This window comes from Thunnus maccoyii, chromosome 1 (genome assembly GCF_910596095.1).
Source record: "Thunnus maccoyii chromosome 1, fThuMac1.1, whole genome shotgun sequence".
Taxonomy (NCBI): Eukaryota; Metazoa; Chordata; class Actinopteri; order Scombriformes; family Scombridae; genus Thunnus; species Thunnus maccoyii.
In genome coordinates, this window is record NC_056533.1 from 15311424 (window position 1) to 15337987 (window position 26564).

General features: G+C 39.5%; 1 protein-coding gene across 4 annotated transcripts in view; it reads left to right on the forward strand.

Annotated features, from left to right (window-relative positions):
• The window catches only part of tln2a (talin 2a), a 96240-nt gene that overhangs the window by 30415 nt on the left and 39261 nt on the right, over positions 1 to 26564 (forward strand). For all 4 annotated transcript variants that reach the window (XM_042406228.1, XM_042406256.1, XM_042406239.1 and 1 more), the window contains exons 3-16: positions 11612 to 11783; positions 12999 to 13096; positions 14223 to 14352; positions 14476 to 14628; positions 15462 to 15604; positions 16663 to 16790; positions 17253 to 17316; positions 17450 to 17554; positions 20830 to 20985; positions 21834 to 21935; positions 22683 to 22759; positions 25694 to 25874; positions 26116 to 26229; positions 26379 to 26487. In XM_042406228.1, coding sequence (XP_042262162.1) covers positions 11648 to 11783; positions 12999 to 13096; positions 14223 to 14352; positions 14476 to 14628; positions 15462 to 15604; positions 16663 to 16790; positions 17253 to 17316; positions 17450 to 17554; positions 20830 to 20985; positions 21834 to 21935; positions 22683 to 22759; positions 25694 to 25874; positions 26116 to 26229; positions 26379 to 26487 — 1696 coding nt within the window. In that variant the 5' untranslated portion in view covers positions 11612 to 11647. The remainder of the gene's footprint in view (positions 1 to 11611; positions 11784 to 12998; positions 13097 to 14222; positions 14353 to 14475; positions 14629 to 15461; positions 15605 to 16662; positions 16791 to 17252; positions 17317 to 17449; positions 17555 to 20829; positions 20986 to 21833; positions 21936 to 22682; positions 22760 to 25693; positions 25875 to 26115; positions 26230 to 26378; positions 26488 to 26564) is intronic.

Sequence of the window (26564 nt, forward strand, 5' to 3'; positions counted from 1 at the left end):
TGTTTGTCAAATGGTTGAACAGTTTCCGAAACCCCTTCCACCTTTCTGACATTAGAATTGGGCGGCTGTGTCCAACAATTTCTGTAACTTTCCAAAACCTTCAATCCCACATCCACACCTACTTCATGCCAGCCGTGATTGGCCAGCTGTGTGGAGGTGAGGAAGGAGCCAGAGATTGAACTTTTCCCTCCAAGCTCTCATTTTTTCATTTGTTACTATTTGTCACATTTTATGTGTTGGCCCAAGAGCAACAATATGAATGAGTTGCTTTTCATAGTGTGTTTGGAGTTTGAATGACTTGTTTATTTTTGTTGTTCATACATAAGAGCAGGTTGATTAATACCCTGCCAGTTATGAAAGTATGTAGGTCCCTCTTAACGTCAACTAAGGTATTGGTTTATTAATGAATGTCTTCATTCTTAGTTTATTCATTCATTTAGGATTTCCAACCTGAGAAATAGTTTCATTATGGACTTCACAACCACTTCACAGATGTCAGTCTGTGAAACAGGCAATGAAAGCTGGTTCCCTTTGCCTTTAGGAGCTACAAACCAAACTGAAAGGATTTCATTAGTCTGGGTTTTAGTGGATCTTTAAGTGTTCCATTATGGTCTGAATACAGCCTCAGAGGCTTTTCACACTGACCAGAACAAAAGTCTCGAGTAAACATTAAATAATATGACTTTCTTCAATTTTTGGATTGAAATTTGTTAGTTTTATAGATGCCGAATATCAGCTCAAGATATCAGACAGCAGTAGCTTTGATTCACATATGAAACTGTGCATATCAGCTGAACTCTTGTGCTTTCTCATTTCATTCCTTATAAAATAGATCAGATATTAGTCAGGCCACAACCAGCCTCTGTAACCATGGCAACTTGTGTTTGAACATATCCTCAAGTAGCAATAGAGTAGAAAAATGACAGGCCTTTTTAAGGGAAAACCAAAATGTGGGAGTGAGCGAGGGTTGTAACAGAAGATTAACTGATTGGTGGCTCATAAACGTGTCGTCTCATGTGAGCTCCCTCCCCTCTTAAGTACCCATAAAAGTTGGTATCTCTAGGATAAATTTACATGTGCTAAAAGGATGGGGGGGTGACTGCAGTTAGGCTTTAAATTTCAAATTGATTCCCTCTTCTGGTTGAGAGGCCAAATTGAATATGAATCTATTTTAAATTATGTTGAATGAGGCATTAGCAACAAGCTGTGTGTTAGATTAGAGGCAGTGTTGGAAGCCTCTCCTCTCCGTGAAATCCGACACCTGCGTTGGTGCTGCTGCTGACAGAGACGCATCACCTGTCTGCCTCAGCCGTTTGCCAGGCTATCTCTCTCTCACAAACACACACACACACACACACACAAACAAATGTGCACATGAAAAACACACAAGCAGACGTGCTGTTTCTGTCACTCAGGAGGTATGCAGTCTGTCACCTGACCCCACCACCAACCAGGTGGATAATTATCCGAACAGGCTTTATTTCTCACATGTAGCTTCCTTTTCAAGTAGAGGTGTGTTTGTGTTTTTAGTCTCATATCTGTGTGTACATGTTTGTCTGGTGACAACTGTGCCACAGTGAAGAGTAATTAAATACTAGATTTTTTTTTTGCTGTAAATGTGCCTTTTTCCTCTGACATATAATGAAACATTGATTTAATTTGTAGTTTCACATGCTGCAAGTAAAAGAAGCTACCTTATGAAATTATCATTCTACTCCCTTTTTTCAAAAAACAGATTAAACAAAGATTATTTACATGGCTACATCTTTGTTACTCTGCCCCTCCCACAGTCACAGTCACTCCCAACAAGCCTTTGTCAGAAATGTCCCCGCAATCGACAAGTTTATCTCGAAACCTGGTGCATGCACGTACTTCCAAACTGACCCCTTATTCCTGTCAACTCTCTCCGCAGTGTTCACTCTTTGGCAGATCTCAAAGCCTTGAATCTGGCTTCATTTCCACAGAGAAACTATTTTAAAGAAATAATTCAATTGAACTGTACTCGATGCTCATGCGGATTTCGACTCGAATGCGCTTTAAAAGAGCAGAGCGATTTTTTTTTTTAATCAGTTTCTTGCCCTGCATTTTCCAGTTGCTCTGGAGTCCCAAGTGCACTCTTTTAACCTACTGGCCATCGCTGCCCCATTCAGCCCGCCGGATCATGACCTCACTCTGAACTGTGCCGGCTCACTCGTGTGTGACTAAGACTGTATGCTTTAGATCAGTTCCATTTCTGCCTGAAGAGTAGTCAGAGCAAGTCTCGAATGTCTTGTTTACGCTGTCTTTGCATGGATATGACAGCTGTGATGACAAACACTGGTTCATTCACAGCTAAGAGTGTATTTTTTTTTTTTTTTAAATTGCATTAAATAGGTTAACAGTTGGAAACTGATTCACTATAGAATAAAGACTTCCAGCCCTGTGTATATGTGGGAGGGTGTGCAGTTGAGAAAACACTGATTAAATACACAAGAACACTTGAAAGTGCCAATAAAGATGAGAAACAATAGAAGAAGCCCGAAAGCAGTCAGGTTAATGTTATTTTAACAACTTTTCTCTGTGAGTGGTTTCAAGATAAGATAAGAAACTTTACTGTCTGGCTTCACGTGTAATAAAACTAAAGCAACAAAGGGGACTGAAATGAATATAATCTGTTGTGATATTTGCGGTCATAAACGCCGGTGCGACCAGTTCCTATGAAACAGATTTCCCTCATAATGACTCAACTAGACCCATTCAGGATGGTAACAATGAAGCCTGGAAAAGTGGCGCATTGCACAGCCTAATTATTATTCAGCGGCAGTGCATATAAAATAGATGGATCGTAATATGCGACATGCTCCTGGAGCAAATTAGTCCCCCCCCCCCCGTGCACTTGTTAGTCGGGAATAATATTAAAAAAAAAGCTTGTGTCACAACAGCGTTCCAGAGGAAAATATGTTGTTTTTGCATTCCACAGATTCTGGTAGCAGACAGTCTAATATAAACTTTGCGTCTTGGTGTTGGTTTTATCATGTAATATAGCGTTTGAGATGGAGTTTCTCTGCACTCGTGTTCATTTTGAAAACGAACAAGATTGAGTTTCCAGCAGGCCTCGTCCTCGGTGCGTCTCCCGAGGGCATGTGTGGTGTCAGAGTGAAAGCCGCTGTCATATGATAAGGCTATATTGTGTTCGGTGTCCACATGTGCTTTTTTTTTTTTTTTCCTCTATCCAAGGCCAAGTGGCATCACCTAAGGCCAGGAACAATATGCTTTTAACTGCAAATTAGAAAACGATGTGTTTTGTTTAACATCTTTGGAGGCAACTAGTTGCTAAATTAAACACAGAAATGCTGCTCCAGGGTAAACCAAAGAAAGCAGTTAAGACTAATTATCATGCCCATGCTAGCCCAGTTTGGCCCTGATGTTGAAACTAGGCTGCTGACATGCTCAGGCCAAATATTGAATATGTTCTCTGGTCCAGAACTCCAGGATTGGCCTGTTTGACTTGTGGGCCGTTCTATTATTGGATTAGAGGCCATGTTACTGTAACAGGGCCTGGGCATTCCCAGCAGGCATCGCTCTGCCTCATTGATCTATTGAACAATAGCTACATGTTCCAGTGCTCAGTCTCATTTTCCTTTTATCTCATGAGCTTTTGTGTGACTCTTAGGCCGGCAGTTTTCCCCAAATGAAATTGAATTTGGTGTGTGCGCTCACTGGTAAAATATAACCTGCTTTCCTCTTGCTCCTAGTTGCTCTCTGTCCTCCTCTGGTGTGATGTCTGTATCTGTGTCAAAGTTACTGACTCAAAAACTTCAATGCTTAACTAACACTAAATCTACAGCTCACATTGTTTGACATCTGTTGACCTTTGTGCTTAGCTTGATGTATTTTTATCTTGTTTAGTTTGCTTGTAAGTATTGAATTAAATCTTAACAGTCAGTGTCTTCAGCATAACTGAGTAAAATCAGGATTTCACACAGTATTCAGCTGCTTATTTCCTACTTTCCTGCTTACTTTATTTTTAAGTTTATGTCTTGAAAAAAAAAAGTACTGTTGTCATATCAATATAAGATCAGTGACTTGCTTCAGTGCTTCTGACCTCCTTCAGAATGAGACAAATGGTGGTCCCTTCACTTGTGCTCCTGGCTACGCTGTTGATGAAGAGTAGTACTGTATCAACTTTCCTAGCAGCCTCACCATCACAGCGTTTTTGGCAGCAGGTAGAAGTCGATCTTGGATGTGTGCTTTTTTTGTGCAGCGAATTTGATACGAGGGTAAAAACCACCTCCAGGGCTCAGCTACTTGTATGCTGTTGACTACACACTCGTTAGCTCTACTTATACGGCAGTGAAACGTATTGCTGACTTTACCTCTTATTCGGCAGCTGAACTGTCGTCTTTGGGCTCTTCATTGGGTGTTTGTCTTCTGAGACGCTTGATCATACTGTCCCCGACTGATTCTTTTTTTAATGACAGTAATACCAGATGGCATAATAACAGTAGGAAGACAGGGGTTTGTCATTGTTTGATGATCTTTTTTTAAATTAAGCACAATTCTGTGAAGAATTTATTCCTGAATTTGGGGACCCTGCTACTTTAGTCCTCACTTTGAAAATCCACAACCTACAGTACAGCAGTGACTAACTAGCTTTTCCTCAAGCTCTCAACTGCATCTCATGGTCTTCATCAGCAGATGGGGATCGCTTAATTGTCACGGAGGTTACTGATTCAGTTGTCACCATGTGACCTAAGTGTGGAATGTTGATCATGTGATAGCTCCCATGTAACTCCATCTGTTGATGAAGACTCTTGAGATGTGGTTGAAAGCTCAGGAAACAGCTAGTAAGTGGACATTGAGTAATGAGTAATAATGATGCAAATAAATCAAATTTTTGTAACAATAAAAATGTTCTATCATAGCATGAAGCATTTATAAACACATATTTTATGAGTCCTGGTCACCAGGTATTGTAATCTCTTATTAATTATTATTAATTCCCATCAATTATTCAACTTATACTAAAACTAATCATTTAAAAGGCCAGTCTGCTCAGATTAAAGTCACCCTGCATGACTGCTGCCGTTGGTGTGAACTACATGAAAAATGTTGCTCACAGCAGAGCGGTACTGTTGAATATTCTTTGTTATGCGAGCCTGCAGTAGATCAAAGGAGTGTAGGTGTAACTGGTGCAGTTGGGTTTAAAGTCAGGAGGAGGAGGAGGGATGCTTTCTGCTTATGTATTACAGTGTGGGAGTGTACAGTGTATTAATGACTATAGATTTGTATGTGCTCTGTCTCTGTGTGTGTGTGTTCCCATGCAACACTGTGTGAGGCCAGTCGGTCCCTTCTGTCTGCTTCAAGCGTCTACTTTTGTTTAACTTCTAATTTCAGGAGTAAAAATTGCATTAGTTTCAAATGACAAACGACCGCAGAAGGTTGTTGATGTTGTGGAGGGTATCTCTGTTCTTAATAAAGCATGCAGGCAAAACAATGGTCAATGTGAACTGGCACTCAAGTTGCAACTGTATGATTCATCAGCCAACTATTCTCATGTAGTATTTCTGCTGGTTTTATTTGTTCCTTGCAGTGTACAATCATAAGTTGATTCCATAGTTTCACTGATTAGTCTTAATTGACCTGAAATGGCTGTTAAGCCTATTTTGTTCATTTTAAAATGCCAAATCCAGGATTGGATAATGGAACTGAGTTTTATATATTGAGTTATTGGGTTAAATACATTTTCCATTCCACATTTTCCCTTTTTAATTAAGATTTGAGTATGACTAACAATATGTCATTCAGACAAAATCTTTAACAAATTTATCAAACAAAGTCGTGGTTTCTCTTGAAACTACTATTTTCACTCACAGTGGTTTATCATGCTGATGCTTATTGCAGAGCAATAGTTCCCAACTTTTTTTTTGCCTTAAAATGAAGCCATGTGTGCATATGACCCCTCAGTCCAGGTTACATTAATATGTATGAGCTTCAACCAAAGAGTGATTTTCACTTCTCAGACTGTTAAATTTCATATATTTCTAGAGGGAGAGAGAGATGATTATTATATATAATATATAATTATAATGATATTTCCCAAGAAAAGACCAAAGATTATTGAACAGTATAAAAAATTAACATCATTTCCTGATCCTGATTTTTTTTTTTTCTTTTTCTTTTCTATCCAGTCCATAATTGTATAGATGTATCCTGTGACCCTCAAGTTGGGAATAGATGGTATTAGTGCACTGATAATAACAGTACCAGTGTTTTGTGATTACTGTTGTGAAAAGATCCTCTCTTAATAAATGAAAACATTTATAATGTGATTCCTTTGACACATTTTACACTCCCTTTCACAATAAAAATCAGGGTTATTTTTTCTAAACAGACAGTGTCTTTTGAATTGCATTAGGACCATACATGATTACTGAGGGGGTTTTGTCGCTGCTGCATGCACACCGGAGTCACATTCCCACACTGCAGCCTAATTAGTTGGTTGCACTCAAGTGTTTTGGGGCCTGTACAATCACATTTGATCTCAGCAAATCCTTTCTCATCACAGGGAAAGGAAAATGTATGATAGGATGCTTTGGTGGTAATCCAGCTTTGACAGAGACGCTGCTTTTTTCTTGATGCAGGATGAAGGAGGGATTTACTTTCATTTGTTTTTTATATGAGTGTCCGACTAACAAATAAGCTCATTATTTGTTATGCTTGATTTGTATTTAATCTGTTAAAAAGTTTGATGTTAAACAAGCTGAAAATGTAATTTTCAATGTTTGTTTATGGAATTAATAACTCCTTATTGTAAATGCCTTGTTTGTGTGACGTTAAAGGTGCAGTGTGTAGCATTTAGTGGCATCTAGTGGTGAGGTTGTAGACCGCAACCAACTGAATACCTCCCCCCCTCCCCCTCCCCTTCCAAGTAGTGTAGGACAAGTTAAGGAGAACCTATGGCAGCCTTGCAAAAACTGCAAAAGGCCCTCTCTAGAGCCAATGTTTGGTTTGTCTGTTCTGGGCTTCTGTAGAAACATGGCAGTGCAACATGTCGGGCTCCGTGGAAGAGGACCATGGATGTATAATAAGAGCTGCCGCTCAGCCTTGCAGCCAATTTTTCCCAGTGGCCACTTGCGGTATTGCAGCGAAAAATCCTCCTGCAGCCCAAAAAGTATTTTCCCCATAGACCACCATTGTAGAAGACTGCAAACAATTATGACTCTTTCTATTATGAACTTTTGATCCATGGAAGTTTTATATTTGTAAAACTTTCCTTGAGCCAAGAAAAGCGATTTAAAAATCAATGACGTCATCACAATGTAAAGTCTATGGGCCGAGCAGGAACTCGTTGGTGGGGCCAGTGGGAGAAACACTACTGCGCATATTCAGTGGGCTGCACAATGTGGAAACAAACCTGGAAGCTGCAAACCTTTTTTGGCATATGCACCAGTGGAGCAATTCTTTACAGGACTGAATGGGCGCCATTTTTAATATCCATCTCTTATAATACATCCATGAAGAGGACCCACTCCCTCTGTAGATATAAAGGGCTCATTCTGACATAACAAAAACACAACGATTCTTATTCTCAGGTGATTATACACTAATTTAAATATACTTATGAATATTATATTCCATTTCTGCCAAGTCAGTTCTGCTAGATGCCACTAAATTCTACACACTGCGCCTTTAAAGAAATTATAATTCAGAGGATTCACATCAGGGCTCAACATGGTTTAAGGAAGGATAAATAAAACCACAGTGTCTGACATAACCATTTTTCATATTAGGCTAAGAGGATTTTATTCCAACAGGGCTGGTATCATAATCAAGTAACATTAAACTTACAGAAATATTGCGACAATAGTCTGTACTCAGTGGTTCCCACAGCTGGGGAAAGCAGCAGGTGAGCAAACTGTCAATCACAACTGTCAATCAATGCCCACACTGCAGATATCAAAGTGACTATAAGCCTTCAAATCTTACTAACAGAGCAATAATTTCCAGCACATTTATCAGAGGGCCTGAATTTAGTGACCATAATGACTTGTTGAGAAAAGTTACTGACTAATTCTAGAGAGAAGTTGATGTTTTTTTTCTTTTGAATGGGAAGTCAATTGGAGCCAGCATCTAGCAGCCGTCAGTGGTACTTTTAAGGTACTTCTGCTTTGGCTTCAGCCTCAAGCCCTGGTAGTTGCTGCTTTGCTCTAACTTGGTCACAATGGGTAACAAAATGTGACTGAACAGAGCAATGACAGGACTTGTACATGATCTTTGTCTACATCCTGCCTGCACATATTTACAGCATACATTTTGACTCATAGCATTAGGACAGCTGCATGGTGAGTCAGCTGTCATCCTTTCAGCACACGTCAGATCAGGTCACATCTTTATCTGATTAGCAGGTTTACATACCAGTATCACAAATACAACAGTCAGTGTGTAGAAACTGCCCCAGAAAGAAAAAAAGATGGGGGGGGGTGGATTTGCAAAAGAGGGGTTATATATATTTTGAACTGTCACGGTAGACTGTAATTAAAACCATTAGTCATATCAAAAGATAATAATCCATTAAAATACTGTAAAAATCCAAAAGTGCAGATTTCAGTGCCATAAATGAGCTGTCTGGTTCCCACTCCGTAGTCCAGCTGGTGGATCCACTGATAACCACATCAACATATTATTACTTTATTATGCTCTGTCCTCATCGCTCTCTCTTATCTCTTTACTTCTTCCTGCTGTTTGCCTGACCATTCCTCAGGCTTATAGAGGCTGAAAATGCAGCGATTACGGTCTAAAAGAGGAATCGCACAGTATTCCTCCTATGGTTCTGCATGGTGTGTTTGCAGGGGCGAAAAAAAATAACACCCATAGGTAAAAAAAACCAAAAAAAACAGATATCTGAGGCTCCAGTCTGTGATCTAATCGTAATGGGAAAGGAGGAGGACAAATAGATAACATACCAACTCTGAGGCTTCATATAATGATATAGAATTTGTAGTATTCCAAAAATGTGTCCATGTACTTGTAAATCACCATCAGCCCCGTCAGTGTTTCCACAAAGTCGCTTTTGTTGCTTTCATTCACTGAATTAGCTCTTGGACTTGGTCTTTTAAGGGCACTGCTGAGAGTTTTGTGGTGTCATGATCCTGCCTTTAGGAGAGGCCTCTTCATGCTGGCAAATCAAGGGAATTGCAGGTTATATCAGTTTTAGGATGCCGTTCTGTCAGGCTCTGACAGCGTGTGTGATTATATTGTACATCGTCTTTGTGAGCCAATTGTCGGAAAAGTTCTTGGCTTCGGTCCAACCACCATCAACAACAGGTTTGCGGAGGTACTTGACTGACTGAGACAGAGCCCAAAGCCATAACTGCCACAAATTTACAGGCTGCACTAAGAAGAATGGCATCAATGAAGGCAGCTATTAAGCCCAAAATAAGATCGAATTTTATTTTATTGGAAATGAAATTGAAAGGAAAAAAAGGTGATGACCTGCTTCTTTGGAAGGCTGCCTAAAATGTGTTTGGTTTGTTAATTTTATATTCAAAGAAGAAGTGTTTTATAGTGCAAATAAATGCTAAACTGAGAGAAAACAGCACATTAGCATGATAGATTCTCTTCTGGCAACTTGTCATACATATTTTAAACAAGGTCTAGTTGTAAAACAACGTCTAGTTGTATTATTACCATGGTTCGACTCAGGATACTGCAGCAGAGTGTCAACGTTGTGTGCCAGACAAACACCTTCACCCCAGTGTGTGAACACATTTCACATAGGAACCAGATTCTCTGTGTGTGAGTCAGGGTCAGAAGCCAGCGGGAAAGATGAGGGGGGCTGCCTGTGTACTTCAGCCGTGGCCAGGACTGACCTCTCAACTTTGACCCCGGACACAGAGGGGCACTGTGCTACTATCGCACCCAGACAGGAGGTGCTCTGTTAGGGAGGTCACCGCTTTCTTCTCCTTCTTCCTGCATTTAATCTTTGTGAATCACAGCAGTGTTGGCTCTCGCCATTTCTTTGGTAAATTATAGATTTCTGTAATATATATAAAACACAGGTTTACTAACTCAAAGATTGTTATGGTGGCGGTTCTGTTGAATCTGTTGTTCAGGGTGTTTTAGTGATGTAACTGTAGATTTTATAAGCAGTAAGAGAATATGGGGCATGCTGGTAGTTTAACAGAGTTGGACCCATGCTGACTTTACATTTGGAGGATAATAAGCTGGAAATTGCTTTGCTGCCTCTGTATATGTGAAGATGATGATGTTTGTTTGGGCTCATTTTGATGTTCTTTGTCACAGCAAGAGGAAAACAGAGCTAAGTTTTTAGAAATGTAATGTTTTCAGCAGTGGTTGGCAGGACTGCAACTAACATTTATTTTCATTATTGATTAATCTGTCAATTATTTTCTCGATTAATTGATTGTTTGGTCTATAAAATGGTGAAAAAGTGTCAATCACCGTTTCCCGAAGCCCAAGATGGCGTCAGAAAATGTCTTGTTTTGCACTGACCAACAGTCCACAACCCAAAAATATTTAGTTTACAGAAAATATTCACATTTTAGAAGCTTGAATCAGAGAATTTTGACTTTTTTTTACTTAAAAAGGACTCAAAACAATTTATCGATTATCAAAATGGCGATTAATAGTTGGAAACTAAACGATTTAATCGTTGCAGCTCTAGTGGTTGGTTTTTGACCCACCTAATACACTGGAAAAAAATAAATCTGAGCAGATATAAATGTAAATTGGGTCTTTGGAAAAACAAAGTAGTTCCCACTTCAAGTAACTAATATGGAAATTTTCAAAATTAAGTAGGTTTCAATTAAAGATAATCATTTAAAACTCTTAAAGTTAAGTACATCATACACTCAAATGAGAAATGCTTAAATTAAGTTGACCTGAAAATTATTTTTTACGTTAAAAAAAAAAATTTAGTAGTTTATACAAAGATTAGTCTTGCTTGAGCAACATGATAATCTGATACAAAAAGTTGCCTTCATTTTTTGAGGTAGATCAAGCAGGATATTATTATCAGTGTATGAAAGAAGAGGAGGATTACCTGTTTAATTCTAGATGTTGTGGTTGTAGCTTTGTTTCTTTATTTTACCTTTTAAATTCTCCTGCCCAAATATTCTCTTAGACATTGTTTTTGTCCCCAGCCAGGACCAGATGGGCCGATTTTTAAAAATGTGATAATGTAGTCTGAAGCATAACAATGGCCTCACTATGCATAAATTAACACTTTCTTCACATTCATAAAATTTCATTGTTTACGACAGTGCAAGGCAAAGTGTGTGTGTGTGTGTCCCAACAGCCACAAGAAAGTAGACGTGTGAAGTGAAAACCAGTTTTAGGTTGTGCTTTCTTTTTCTTTTTTTTGTTTCGTGGGAAAGTAAAAAAGATGTCACCCGTTATATCAAGCATAGCAGTAATGCCAGAGTATTCACATTCCAAAATCATAGTTATCTAAACTATGAGTGTAAAAAGTGAGAGAATTCCTTCTCCTCTGACATCTGGCTCATTTATCATGGTCAATGAGTGTTGTCACTGTGCTCAAGTTTTGTATTTTCTGGACTTGTGCCACGCAATAAACCCAACCTCTCCCTCTCTGTGCTTCCGTATGCAGGTGTAGCTGCAGCCCCCGCCCCCACCGCCCGCCAAGATGGTGGTGTTGTCGCTGAAAATCTGCGTTCGCCAATGCAACGTAGTGAAGACCATGCAGTTTGAGCCCTCCACAGCCATCTACGATGCTTGTAGGATCATCAGAGAGAGGGTTCCTGAGGCTCAAACCGGACAGGGTGAGAATGATAAAATAATGACATTCAGATTGCGCCACATACATAGGTGTGGCCTGAATAAAGCAGCTTGTTGGCACTGAACAGTCAGGAGTCTTCAAAGGTAAAGATGGAGTCACAGCTCTGGCAAAGATGAGAACAGCAGACCAAAATATATTGGGTGTCACAATTCAAATAGTTTAAATACAATAATTTAAAGCTGTATTCAAGTCAATATTGTGCAAGTCAAATCTCATTTGGCACGTTAATATGTCAATTCAACTGTTTTGAGGATGGATGTGGTGCTTTCAACATGGGAACAAAACATTATAGATTTAAGAACAGTAAAATCTGTGTGCAGATTTACTATTCAAGTACTATCATGATTCCTCAGATTCCCTTCCTTTCTGTCTGATAAACTCATGCCAGAATCAGACTACTCAACACTTTTGTCTTTTTTTTTTCTTCCAAGAATATTTTTATGATAACTTTTCCATCATATAGGTTTGAAAAGCACATAAAAATCATAATTTGGCAGGAAAAAACAAAACAACGCTTACCTCCAAATTCCCTCACTTTCTTGCTACTTTTCTATCTTTTTAGATACATCTAAATAATTTATATACATATTTTTAAAAAATCATTGTCAACAACATTGACATCAACAAAGTATTTATAAAAATAAATAAGAAAGCTAAGTAAATAACAACCGTTTCACCCCTTATAAGGTTAATATATCTTGTAAGATATAGCATTACATTTACATTCAAACATGACCCAATACTTATCTGATAATTTTGCCTTCTGAGATGGCCACTGTGTCTGTGATTAGGTCATCATGGAGTCACAGATTCTTGCTGCAACTTGGCCGACAGACATGGCAGCCCACCTGTTGAGCCCATATCAATCATGCCGTCTTTTACAACCTGCCATATGACTCCTTGTTGCAACATCATGTATACAGATGTGCATGAAGAGCGTTCTGTGCTCCTGTGGGTAGAACATGTCGTAGAAGTTGTCAAATTAGGCAAGAAGATGGGAACATTTTTGTCCTCCACTACGACACACTACGCAGGGTAAAATGAGCTATTGTTGCACCTGACACTTATTTCCCAGCACCCCATGTCTATCAGGTCAGGCCATTATTGAGCTGATACCATGTAGTCTGATAGCAGCATAAAAAAATAACTTGCATCACAATAGTCTCTAAAATGTTGCTGTTTCTTCTCACTGCTGCAGCTTCGGACTACGGTCTGTTTCTGTCTGATGAAGACCCCAGAAAAGGCATCTGGCTGGAGTCTGGCAGGACTCTGGACTACTACATGCTCCGCAACGGGGTAAATATATAAACCTGTTGAACCCAACACACACAAACACACACATACAATATATACACACACAAACACACACACACACATATATTTATATAGACAATCAAACACTCTATGACTGTTACCATGGAGTGAGTGTTTATCCTGAGCAGTGTGTGGCAAAGGTTAAAGTGAGCACTTGAAGAATAACAATAACGTACATACACACACACACACACACACTCTCACCGGGTTACACCGAGAACTATGTGTGACTGAAACCCTGGAGGGAGATGTGTGAATAACATTGACCCGGACAAACACATCAACAGCACACGTTGGAGCTCAATGTGCGCAACTGACACAAACACACAGACACACACACACACACTCTCAGGTTCATATCCTGAGCACATTTGCATTTATATCCAGATCATGTGTATAGTAACCTGAGAACTAGCATGCTTGAATCCAGATGTTCTAATAGCACAGTGTTAATTGATGGGGTCAAGTGCAATATAATGATATTTTTTTTATTTGAATACATCAGAACAAAGACAGTGTACAATATACATTATAGACAAGTCATACGGAGGAGTACAAATGAGTAAAAAACAGTGAAGAAAAAGAGAAAATAAACGCAGAGGATAAAAGTGGATGTCTAGAAAATGAGAACTTAAAAGTGAGTTTTAAAGATGTGCTTTCAGCCATCTGTAGACTTTTTTTTTCCCAGCTTGTTTCAAAGTGTCTGATCCCTGCTGCCAAAGGCTCTACCAACTCCATACATCTGTGGGTTTTTAGTTTTGCAGCTCTAAATGGTTTCTCCTCTTCAAATCCACCAAAGGCAACCCAGGTAGAAGGCATGACTGTGACCAATTATTCTGAACCAAATCTCTCCTCATTGTTGTGATTGGAAGGGAGCAGCGGGCTGTGATAGGCAGCCGTTAAATGAGGTTTTCTGGCCTATATTCTCCCCTCTCACCATGCAACCTCGGTGCATTTGATCATTTTTCTCAGTGGTTACTTTCAGTCTCTCTCTCTCTCTCTGTCTCTCTCTCTCTCTCTCTCTCTCAATCTCTCTTTCATTTAATTCCTGAATTCCTGTCTTTTTGATTCTTCTTTTTGGTTCTCGGTTGCTTTCTTTCCTGAGCAGGACATCCTTGAATACAAGAAGAAGCAGAGGCCCCAGAAAATCAAAATGTTGGATGGGGCTGTTAAAACCATCATGGTCGACGACTCCAAAACAGTGGGAGAGCTGCTTGTGACTATATGCAGTAGAATAGGTACAGTAATTTAGAGTCTTAAACTGTCACTTGTCCTTCATTGGGTATTTAAAACATATATGCAAAAATTTGATCTAAACATGTCAAATCTGACGAGGATGTTTTTTCTCTTTCGATTTACAGGCATCACCAACTATGAGGAATACTCTCTGATCCAGGAGACGGTGGAGGAGAAGAAAGAGGAAGGGATGGGTACGCTGAAGAAAGACAGGACACTGCTACGTGACGAGAGGAAGATGGAGAAGCTGAAAGCCAAACTACACACAGACGACGACTGTGAGTTCAGTGCAGAAGTGCAGTAGAATTACGTGTGACCTGATGGCGTAGTTGATGGCGCTCATTTGTTTCTCATTAAAGCATCTGTGCTTAAAAACAACTGCACATCTGCCCTGATTGGTGTCTTGATTTCCCCCTCTTAACAAAAACGTATTGCTCTTTAAACATAAAAAATATTTTTCAGCACACGGTGACCATTCAATAACAATTTTAATAGTTGCGTGTGAAATCTACCATCAGATTAGCCCTTTGCTTTCCCATCTTGCATCCATTTCTCCTCAATGTGCTCAGACCCAAAGACCATCTGATATACACCAGTATATCTCATCTTGAATTTATCTTTTTTTAAGCATACTTGGCATTTTTGACAGCACAGAGAGTGTTTCCTTTGATAACACAGCAATATATCTGGAACCTATTACATTAGATACAAATGTAATACGATGTCATACACCTGTCCTTTATAACATTATGCAGTTCACAGTAATGTTAGAGCAAAATCCAAACTGTAAAGTCTAGGGAACTCTATGCATAGCTTAGAAAGGATCTAAAAAAAATTGCCAGTCAGATCATAGTCTAGTACATAGAGCACACTGTGGATGTTGCCACCAGAAAATGAATAAGGGCTGTTTGGAATGGATTACTCCGGTTATGAATTCTTACAAATCCACAGATACCTTTATCACATTCTTATTGTTCTCATTGGTCTTTGCTGTAACCACACATATTGGAAAATAACCCTGTAAATAAAACTAAAGTGTAGGTTATTTGTCTGCCTTTTATAGAAGCGACCGGTATGATTTAATCCCTGTGCCTGTATTTTGTGTTGTCAGTGAATTGGTTGGACCACAGCAGAACATTCAGAGAGCAGGGCGTGGACGAGAACGAGACGCTTCTGCTCAGGCGCAAGTTCTTCTACTCGGACCAGAACGTGGATTCTCGAGACCCCGTCCAGCTCAACCTGCTTTACGTACAGGTCTGACTCTCACTCTGCCACGTTAATGCCTCTGTTTGTTTTTCTAAAAGCTTCTCTTTATTCACTTTCAAGTAAAAGCAACTAATGACTCTTGTAGCTGCAGAAGCACTGTGGTACAATTTTTGTGCCTCAAGCCGAATCAGATACGTCTAGTGGAGTCGCCAGCACATCATCACTCCAACCAGTTCTAACATACATACGTTCGTCTGAAGTCTCCCCTCCTCCTTCTACATGAGAATGTACAAACCAGACGATATACTGTGTCATTTTTTCCCATAGTCCCCTAATGGCTACAAGCAGCCATCAAAATGTGCAGTGACAGATGGCTTGTGAATTGAGAAATGCATGGTTGATCCTCATTAAATATCAAACCAGAGCACCAGTAGGTTTTGACTCATTTCGGTATGAAGAGGAGCAGTGGTGGAAGAAGTACTCAGATCATTTACTTAAGTAAAAGTACCAATACAAAAATATAAAAATACTCCATTACAAGTAAAAGTCCTGCATGGAAAAACTTAAATGAAAAACACATAATAAGTATTAGCAGCAAAATGTACCAGTATTAAAGTAAAAGTGGTGGTTTGGTCCCTCTGACTGATATATTATTATATATGACATCATTAGATTATTAATACTGAAGCATCAGTGTTAGAGCAGCATGTTACTGTTGTAGCTGCTGGAGGTGGAGCTAGTTTCAACTACTTTATATACAGTTGTGTATATACCATTGTGTCAGATCTTAATCTTAAAATGAATCTTGAGATTTGTGTCAAATCTTAATCTGAAAAGCAACTAAAGCCGTCAAATAAATGTAGTGGACTAGAAAGTACAATATTTCCCTCTGAAATGTAGTGGAGTAGAAGTATAAAGTAGCAGAAAAAGGAAGTACAAGTACCTCAAAATGGTTTTTAAGTACAATACTTGAGTAAATGTACTTAGTTACTTTCCACCACTGAAGAGGAGTAAGAGTTCACAGAAGAAAATGCAAGTGCAAGCCAACATTAAGCTAAATTCTTCTAGGTGTTCATAACTAATGGAAGGTTTCATTTGTCTTTCAGGCTCGAGATGACATCCTGAACGGTTCTCACCCTGTATCATTTGACAAGGCCTGTGAGTTTGGAGGCATTCAGGCCCAGATCCAGTTTGGACCTCATATAGAGCACAAACACAAACCTGGATTCTTAGAGTAAGCATCTAACCCACGAGCAGATCTCCCAGTGGTGCAACATGTCATTTCACATTGACTAGTGCAGCATTTTCAAGTAAACAAAATCACTCAAAAAACAGAAATAAAACAAGCTGTGAGTCATCCCAAGACCTTCTGCTTGCAAAATGTGTTTTGTTCCTTCATTTTAAACTTGTTCCAGAAGTAAATAATGAATTTTCACTGGATTCTTCTCAGACATTTGGTGTAGAACTCATTTGATTAGAATAAAGTGGACTAAAAGTAAAAAAAAAAATCCCAAACAAAAAACCCAGTCCTCCATGGAAGTACTGATAGAAATATTTGTGTTCATATTATAAATCCTGCCTTGGCAGTGTATGAAACTGAGATTTCTTGAGAGTTTTAAGGCTGTAACAGAAAATTGAAGAACTCATACTTTTTATATGAAGTTCAGCCTCTTTCTGTTTTTCATTTTTTTCCTAGCCTGAAGGAGTTTCTACCCAAAGAATATATAAAGCAGCGAGGAGCTGAGAAGAAAGTATTCCAGGTGCTGTCATGGTTTCTCTCTTAATAAATGCAGATATTGATTTTTTTTTTTTTTGTTTTTTTTTGATTCAACTTATTTAACAATTGTGCACCAAATGTCCAGACAGATGAATACATGTTTGACCTACTTACAGGAACACAATCACTGTGGAGAGATGACGGAGATTGAAGCAAAAGTGAAATATGTGAAACTTGCAAGGTCTCTGCGGACATATGGAGTATCTTTCTTCCTGGTCAAAGTAAGTTGAACGTTTATTTCTGTGATTTTTTTACAAAAATACAACATTTTTATCAAGTACCACTGCACCATTTTATTCAAGAGATCTTCTGCTCTCAAAGTAAAAAAAAAACCTAGCCTGGAGTTCTTCTCTCCTCGTTTTTAAATTGAATTATTTAAAGTAGGAGAGGCTTTTGAGATTTTGGAATAACTTGGACATGTAGTTTGAGCTTTTTATCTCTTGAGTGTGAAATCTTGTCCCTGGGCTCGGTGTTAACTGGATGAGGGAGTTGAAGGGAACTACCCAGCAGGTGGGGTAATTGTTCGGGGTCCACCTGAACTTTCAAAGCTTTTCATGTCACCCAAACAAAAGAAAGATCCTGCTGGCCATTTCCTATATACACACTACAAAAAAAAATACTAGAAACAAGACAAACATTATGTAATATAATAAAATTAACAAGTATTAGGCAAAAACAATCTTTATTCTTAATATAACTGTAATAAACAATGACACTTTAACGTTACGAGACTGCACAGAAGGATCTGAAAATACTCATCTGCAATTGCCTACAAAGAACAAAAGAGTACACGTTTTGCACCTGTGCATGATAATATAACTACTCCCTCAAAGCCTTATTTGCAAAATTAAAATAGTTTTTCTTTTGTTATATAAATTATACTTTTACCCTGCTCTTTGAGATGATCTCATAATGAATTCAGAGTAGACTGCATATCATTGGTGAGCGTAACCATTTTCAAGCATTATTTAGATGAAACTGAGTATATACAAAACCATTTTCACTCTTCAAATATGGAAACAGAAATAGAAACAAAAGCATACGAGGGAAGAGACCCCAAGGGATACATCTCTATCTTTTTCTCAGCTATTCACTAACACACACATACAAACACAGGCGTGCACACACACACTCGCCGGCAGCACCTCGTCTGCTGGGAGTTCAGCGTTTACCTGGAAGAAAACCAAATGTTGCCTGTGCAGCCGAGTGTGGCGCTGAGATTATTTCAGAGCGAGAGGGAGGAAGTGGAGTGAATGAAGGAGACATCGTGCAGGCAAACCTCGGGACACTTAACTCTCCCAAATAGTCTGACTGCCAGCGGATGCCTGCTGATAGGAGCAATTTGCTGATTTCCAGTTGTACTACCAGTGGAGCTGCTATACCCAGAGTGACAGATAACACACATCTTTTGTTGCCAAGACTAACTGCATAAAGACATTGGAACTGTCCACGTCTGCATCGATAAATTGCTTTCCAGTTGTCACCTCTTTCTGACTCTGCTGCTGAGCTCTCATAGAAAATGAGATCATTTCCGGTAATTGCTTGAAATAAAGGTTGCTTGTGCTGACTCTGCCAGGCAGCTTCTGGCTTTTCATCAGTAGCTTTCAGCGCCAGAGGATAAGGGCAAAGATGAAGTATTAAAAAAAAAAAACCCAAAACAGTCCCTATTAGATTGGAGCTCACCTCATCAAGTCTTCATTTACAGTAGCTCACACATCCCAAAGTCCTGTAAGTCCACGCCGCACCCTGCTTTTTATTCCTTTTTAAGCATAAGACACACAAATCTTAAACCATTATGCACCTCCTGGTCTTGGATCTGCTTTCCCCATGATCCATTTGACATCTTATCTTCTCACCTCTGTCGTTTCGGTCATCCTTGAGTATAATCCAGTGGAGCAGAAACATCTTAAAAATAACGCAGGAAAAAAAAACAAAAAACGCAGCCTATAATCCCTAACCCATAACCCCTGGAGGCCCCAGAGAGTTTACAGGCACCCCAGGACATTTACACAACTCACCTCTTTGCCCTCACGTCACAGACCATCACGTTCTGTCCATCTGCTCACGGACTGCAGCTCCTGCAGAGACGTTTGCTCTTTCCATGCAAGAGAGAGAGAAAAAAGACGTCTGTGGGCTCAGAGAGAGTCTGACATTAGAGGTTTAGTGAATACTGTGGAGTTTGAGAGTTGTTGACAGGCAGACAAAGACATGGATTAAAACACAACATTTTAATTACTAACTGGGAAAAGTTGGGTTTTCTTATTGGTTAGACAGATGAATACCCATCTTGGCGGATCAGTGTGACAGCAAAATGAGAGTTTCATGCTGTTAGGCCTGTGTGTTTAATTTTTGTGTCTTGAATTGTTAATCTGTCCTGTTCTCCAAATGCAATGAGTAGGCAAATTAAACAAAATTAATGTGGGCAAAAATTGCTTGCTGAAGGGAATGAAATGGACATTTAAATGGTTTGTTTGCATCATGGGTTATTTTTTCTGTAGGTTTATCGCCTGATTTCATTTACTCAATCAGCCTTCGTTCATACAGGGTGGTCCAATGAGAGTTAACTCTCTTTTGCATGAGTGCCCTGTACTCTAAACACAAGCCCATGAAAGCAGAGATGCTACAAGTTATAAATTATTATAAATACATACAATATGAATACAATTAAAAGACCAAATAACATTAAAACACACAAGGCTTCAATGGAGGTACAGATTGAAAGGATGAAAGTAGACATCAAAACAGTAATAAATAATGAAACACAACATGTGGCTTTTGTAAACCTACAGTGAGACAACCTGCAGGGACAAGTATTGTCAGTGTAGGATTTGATTAATATTTTTTAAAACAGGTAAAAGACTTCAAGTGAAATCATTTGTTCTGTTAAATTAATTTCATCTAAGTATAATGGCTTTTTTTACTCTGTTCTTTCAAGGTTCATTCAAGTCCAGTCATGTGGAGCAGTTGGCTTCCTTTCCTTTACTGCATAAGTGATGAGAGATACAAAGACTAAGCTCTATAAATATTTAGCAAAGAATGCAGGGAAAGTCAACTCAAGTCAGTACAGTGATGCTTTGTCAAACTAAATTTTGGTACTAATATGACTGTGAAATGAACTAGTCGCTGCCCATGTAGGGTATAGGATGTTCAGTGTAAGGCACGCTAAAGGAGACAAAGATTTGTGTCATCTTGTCAAGAATATTACTTTTTTTTTCAACTTAATACCTGTTTTTGTCACTGAATAATCAACCACAGAAATTGTTGGGTTGTCCTTGATAATTATGGCTGCAGAACGTTGTAATTGTTAGAGATTCTTTATAATATGATGCTTTCAGTTAAGAGAAGGAAACTGGCAAGTTCAGGATTACCAAGTGCCTTTGGTCTGTGGTCCGGTTTAATTCAGTGTTTGTTTAGCGTGAAGTTTTCTGCTTAATGTCAGGGTATTTGTCAGGTTTGGAAAGTTTTTGAGGATTAAATAAAGTGTATGTTTTTGCAGGAAAAGATGAAGAGTAAGAACAAGCTGGTACCGCGGCTCCTGGGGATCACCAAAGAGTCTGTGATGAGAGTGGATGAGAAGACCAAAGATGTGGTTCAGGAGTGGCCACTCACCACAGTGAAGAGGTGGGCGGCGTCACCCAAGAGCTTCACCCTGGTAAGACTTGCATGCTCTTACAAAGCATCCACAGAATTACAACCACAGCAATGATTTAATGAGAAAACCTGCAACGTTTGGCTGGACGCTGGTCTCGCCTCAGACTACAAGTTAGTGTGAAAATTTTAGGTCTCTCTGAAGAGTTTCTTTCACAAGAATACACAATGTTTGGGTACTGCTGGCTTTGTTCTTGCATCCATTTTATCTTTTATTCAATCTGCCCAAACTAGGCAGTCTAACTCTAGTTGTAAATAAGTACGACAGGCTCCCAGTAAAACCAACTGTTCCGCAGTGGCCATAAAACAATCGCTGCAGTGCTCAGTCTGCCTGTCCTTTCATTCTGCCGTGCACTTCTGTTATTGAACAGACTCTTTTGTCTTCCCTGTCAATATTCCTCTTTTGTGTCAGCACCCGCAGTCAATGAACAACATGGATTTAATCTTGCGGATCTGTTAGATGTACTGTCTCTATTAAATTAACACAGCCTCCTTTTCTTGCAGTTATTTCAGCTGCGTGCTCTGCTGTTTAGTCTGTGTGTTATTGTGACACTGGGATTTAATAAAAAAAGATTCATTGTTGAAGGAGTTGTATATTTTGATCTGATGTCAGCTGGATGAGTGTAGGGGGTTGATTGATTTGTATTTCAAGTATGACAGTATGAGGGGCACAGATCACTGCATCTCACATGTTTTTTCAACTAATAAAAGGAAAAAAAATCTGTCCTGTTTTTAACATAAAATGTGCTCTGAGATGGTTTTTGGGTTAATCTGACTCTCTGTGTGTTGCAGCAGTTTGTCACAGCAGTGGTAACTTTCTGTGTGTGTGTGTGTGTGTGTGTGTGTGTGTAGGACTTCGGGGAGTACCAGGAGAGCTACTACTCAGTTCAGACCACTGAAGGGGAACAGATCTCCCAGCTCATTGCCGGTTACATCGACATCATCCTCAAAAAGGTGAGACCTTTTATCTCCGGAGACACAGATGAATCATAATGAATCGATATCCTCCTGTGGCAGATAAGGTCTCAGATCTGTTGATGCTTGATGCACCCTGGCTACTGTGTGGTGCAGCTGCAGTTAAATAAAAAGAAGCACAGGACAGCTGACGGAGTGCAAAGCAGGTATACTGTAAGAACTCATCAGGCGTATTTCAGCTGACCTTTTTACTGTCAGCCCAATTATAATCAACTGTCGCCTTCAGAAGCATTAGAACTATAATCATGAGTTCAAGTGACCTGAAATTATGAGTTGAGTAAGTGTTAGCTTATTAGAAGACAATTCTTTTCCCTTTTTTCACAACTGAGCCTCCCTTCTTTCCTTCCTAGGTGAGGACAGTCATCCCTAAGCCTAATGCCTTCAAAATACTGAAAAATATGTATCTGCATACCTGAATATGTGGCTTAAATAAAAGTGAAAAACCTCCACACTCTGTCTTGCTTATTGCTGGTTTATTTAATATTCATTTGGTGTGACATTTCTGTTTAAATGACCTTCATCTGGTTTCTAAAAATAGGACCAAATATGTGTCAGAGACCAATTTCCTCTCTCTAAGTCGCTTGATGAATTTGGGACCAGGTTGTCTTTTGTGCGGCGCACAAAATGTGACATTTTAACAAAGAAAGCATTAGGGTAGCGTCTCTAAAATCACTGCAGACTCCTTTTATTAAACAAATACTTGTTGTTGTTGTTGTTTTTTTGCAGAAGCAAAGCAAGGATCGCTTTGGATTAGAAGGTGATGAGGAGTCAACCATGCTTGAGGAATCTGTGTCCCCTAAAAAGTATGTACTGTAACTTTTTTTTTAAAAACCATTACACAGGTAGAGCTACTCTACTAAATTCCATCTTTGAGAAACTTTAAAGCAAAAACTAATGTGAAATCATAGTAACAACAGAGAAAGCTTTATAAAAGCAAGAAATCAAAACTACTAGACTTACTTACACTTAGAGATAATAGATATAATTAATCCTTACAGTAATTCCCATACAACTCCTGCAGTGTGTTATTGTGTTATACTGATATACTGTAAAATGTGCTGTGATGATGGTTTGCCTATGAGCACAATAGCAGCACACAAAGTTATTGCATATTATTCTAGCAAAGCACAATCTCAGACTGGGTCCTTTTTCAATTTCCTTCACAATACCGACCTCGACCGCACCTCACACATCCATCTTCCAGGACCTCATTTCCCCACATGAACACTTCCTTAGTTGGACTTTATCCCGAGAGATAATCATTATGTGGGGAAATTTTGCTGCACTGGACAAGCAAAGGCTCTATCTGAACATTTCCTGATTAGATGTGTATTAGCTCATTTATCTACAGTGGACTCTCAGTCTGTAACTAAAGCCCTTTTTTCCCCCATCTCCCCTCAATTGATATTGTTTTCCTGCTCTCAGCTGAGAGAGTATTTGCTGCAATTGTTATTGTATTTTTCTTTTATCTGGGCTCATGCACTGGGCCGAAGGCAAAAGTCTTTAATACTGCAAACACATAACAAGCTGAACTCGGGAAGGCCTTATCTGAGGAAAAACAAAACAAAGCTTTGTCTTCCAGAAGTGCACAGTGAGAAGACTCTGCAGTGTCACTCTGCTTTGTGTTAGTGTCCCACTGTCACAAATGTGCACAGCCACACTGCCTGGTGTGAAATCTCTCCCATGAACACACTTGCACACACAGCCAAGAAGCAGAAACATGCTCTTCTTGTCTTCATTAAGATACTTTTCCTCTCATGACAGTTTGTGTTCTTGTCTTTAAGTGTTTGCACTGTTTCGGCTTTTTCCTAAGACACTGCTTGACTTCTGCTCTATTAGCAAGCTGATTATTGGCTGACGGTGTGTTTGAGTACATCATGCTCCTGTATGTATGTATGTATGTATGTATGTATGTATGTATGTATGTATGTATGTATGTATGTATGTATGTTGGAGTATGCATTTACTCAGTTTTTAGATTTTTTGTTAGATTATTACTTGGCTGTTTTTTGTTTTTAATCACCAGTTTGTACATCTATATGAGAGAAATCATTAAGTCTTAAAAACACAGTAATAAGAAAAAGACATTTTCTCAGTTTTAATCATGTGTCTTTAAGGTTCACGTGGCCTCAGTCGCTCGATCGTGTTGGTTCACCCTATACAACATCAGGAAGATCAGACCCTACCTGTCTGAGCTTGCAGCACAACTCCTGGTGCAGGCTCTCGTAATATCACACATTGACTACTGCAACTCCTTACTGGCAGGCCTCCCTGCATGTACATTCAAACCTCTGCAGATGATCCAGAACGCAGCAGCACGTCTGGTCTTCAATCAGCCCAAAACAGCACATGTCACCCCACTGTTGATATCCCTCCACTGGCTCCCAGTTGCTGCCCGCATCTAATTCAAAACCCTGACACTTACAAAACAACAACTAAAACAGCTCCTGACTACCTGAACTACCTCATTCAGGTCTACAGTCTCTCCTGCTCACCACACTCTGCCAATGAAAGGTGCCTGGTACCATCACCACAACAGGGCCCTAAGTCACTAGCTAGACTCTTCCCCAGTGGTGGAACAAGTTACCAAACTCTAGTCTTTTCTTAAAGATTGAGAGGGACTCTGTAGATCAAATAAAGACCCAGCTCTTTCACGAACACCCCTGCCCTTGATGGACTGTAGGTCAAAAATACAAAAAAAAAAACAAACTTGCTTCTATGCAATCTATGCATTGCCTTGGTGCACTGTCTGTTGGCATCTACGTCCTATCGGTCCCAACTTTATAGCACTTACTCGTGTTGCTCTATCCTGACTAGATCCCTGCTTGTGTTGTATAAGTCTCAGATGTATGTCGCTTTGGATAAAAGCGTCTTGCTAAATGAAAAATGTAGTGTAATGTAATGTGTTATTTCTTGTTATATGCCAAATTTATATAAAAATGTCTTATTTTTTGAGTATAAAAGGTAAAAGGTTTTCATATGTTTGATGACTCATCACTTTGATGACTTTATGTTGTGGTAGCTAGCAGAACAAATACTATAAGGGGAGGTGTGTGTTTGGATATCAGTATTGTTTCCATCTCTTAAAGAATGTTGGTCTTATTTACTATTTCTCCTTCATCATCCTCCTCCTGATCTAACAACACCAGTAAGGGAGGTTTGTGTGGAGGCCAACAGTCCTCTACAGTTCTCTATTGCTCTGAATTCACTAAGCCACGCCCACCATTTAGCGGTCCAGTCAGAAAATCTGAAGGATTTAATTAATGTTTAAATAACTCACAGTACAGAAGCTAAAGACATTTTTATCTTCAGTCTCACTGTGACTTTAAAGAAGGTATATGTGCTCTATTTTCATGGCAGCACAAAAACTAGAGCAAACAGTGCTATGATAAGTTGGTAATTTCCTAACCTTGAAAAGTGCTTTTCCCTCTGTTAAATAATTTGTGCCAAGCACAGCAAGTGTGGCGCTACTAAGTGTGCAACTAAAACAATGTTATCAAGCAAGCTGATAAACTGAGATTTGCTCCACATGAGATGAAAAGTTCAATGGCAGTGTGATTTCAATGCAAAAAATTGTAAGTAAATATAACCTGCCACATTCTCTCTATGAGAGGCGACTTCAGAATTGTTCTTATTGTGTGCACCACTCTGCATAATTGTTTTTTAAGACATGGTGATCATCCATAAACCTTTTTTTAGAAGCCGTATTTACTGTCTGCCTGTTTGCGTACCTGCAGGTCCACCATCCTTCAGCAGCAGTTTAACCGCGTGGGCCGGGTGGAGCACGGCTCCGTGGCGCTGCCAGGGGTGATCCGATCTGGCTCCATTGGCACAGAGTCACTCAGCATGGGCACCATGCCATCTGCTCAGCAGCAGATCACAATGGGTCAGATGCACCGTGGACACATGCCACCGCTGGTAAGAACAGTACAGCAGAATGGTGCTTAGTATAAAGTATAAGCCACACTTATACAAGTTTGTTTCATGTGGTAAAACTAAGTATCATCATCCTCCATTATGTCACCTTTTTTTTTTACCTTCCTTGTGGCTGCTCCCTCCACATGCAAACAATTAAACTGAGGACAAGAATCTTCTTTGGCAAGGTTTTTTTGTAAAATAATTGTGTAAGACACATCTATTTATTTTCCTCTATGTTTAGAGTTCAGCACAGCAGGCTCTGATGGGAACCATCAACACCAGTATGCAAGCTGTGCAGAAGGCTCAGATTGACCTGGGGGAGGTTGACAACCTGCCACCACTGGGACAGGACATGGTATGTGGCTGCACATGGTTAATATAAAAACCAACAAGACAAGAACACACTCATACTTAACATACATTATGGTAATATGTCACTTTGGTGCATTTTATTTATGCAGTATAATGACTTTAGGTCTTGTCTACCTCTGTCTTTGTGCATAGGCATCCAAGGTGTGGATCCAGAACAAGATGGACGAATCAAAACACGAGATTCACTCTCAGGTCGACGCCATCACTGCAGGAACGGCCTCTGTCGTCAACCTCACAGCTGGTCAGTGGCATTAGCATGACTCAGCAGAATATGATAAAACCCTGACAGCATGACAGTGGAGCAAGGCTGCAGTGCAT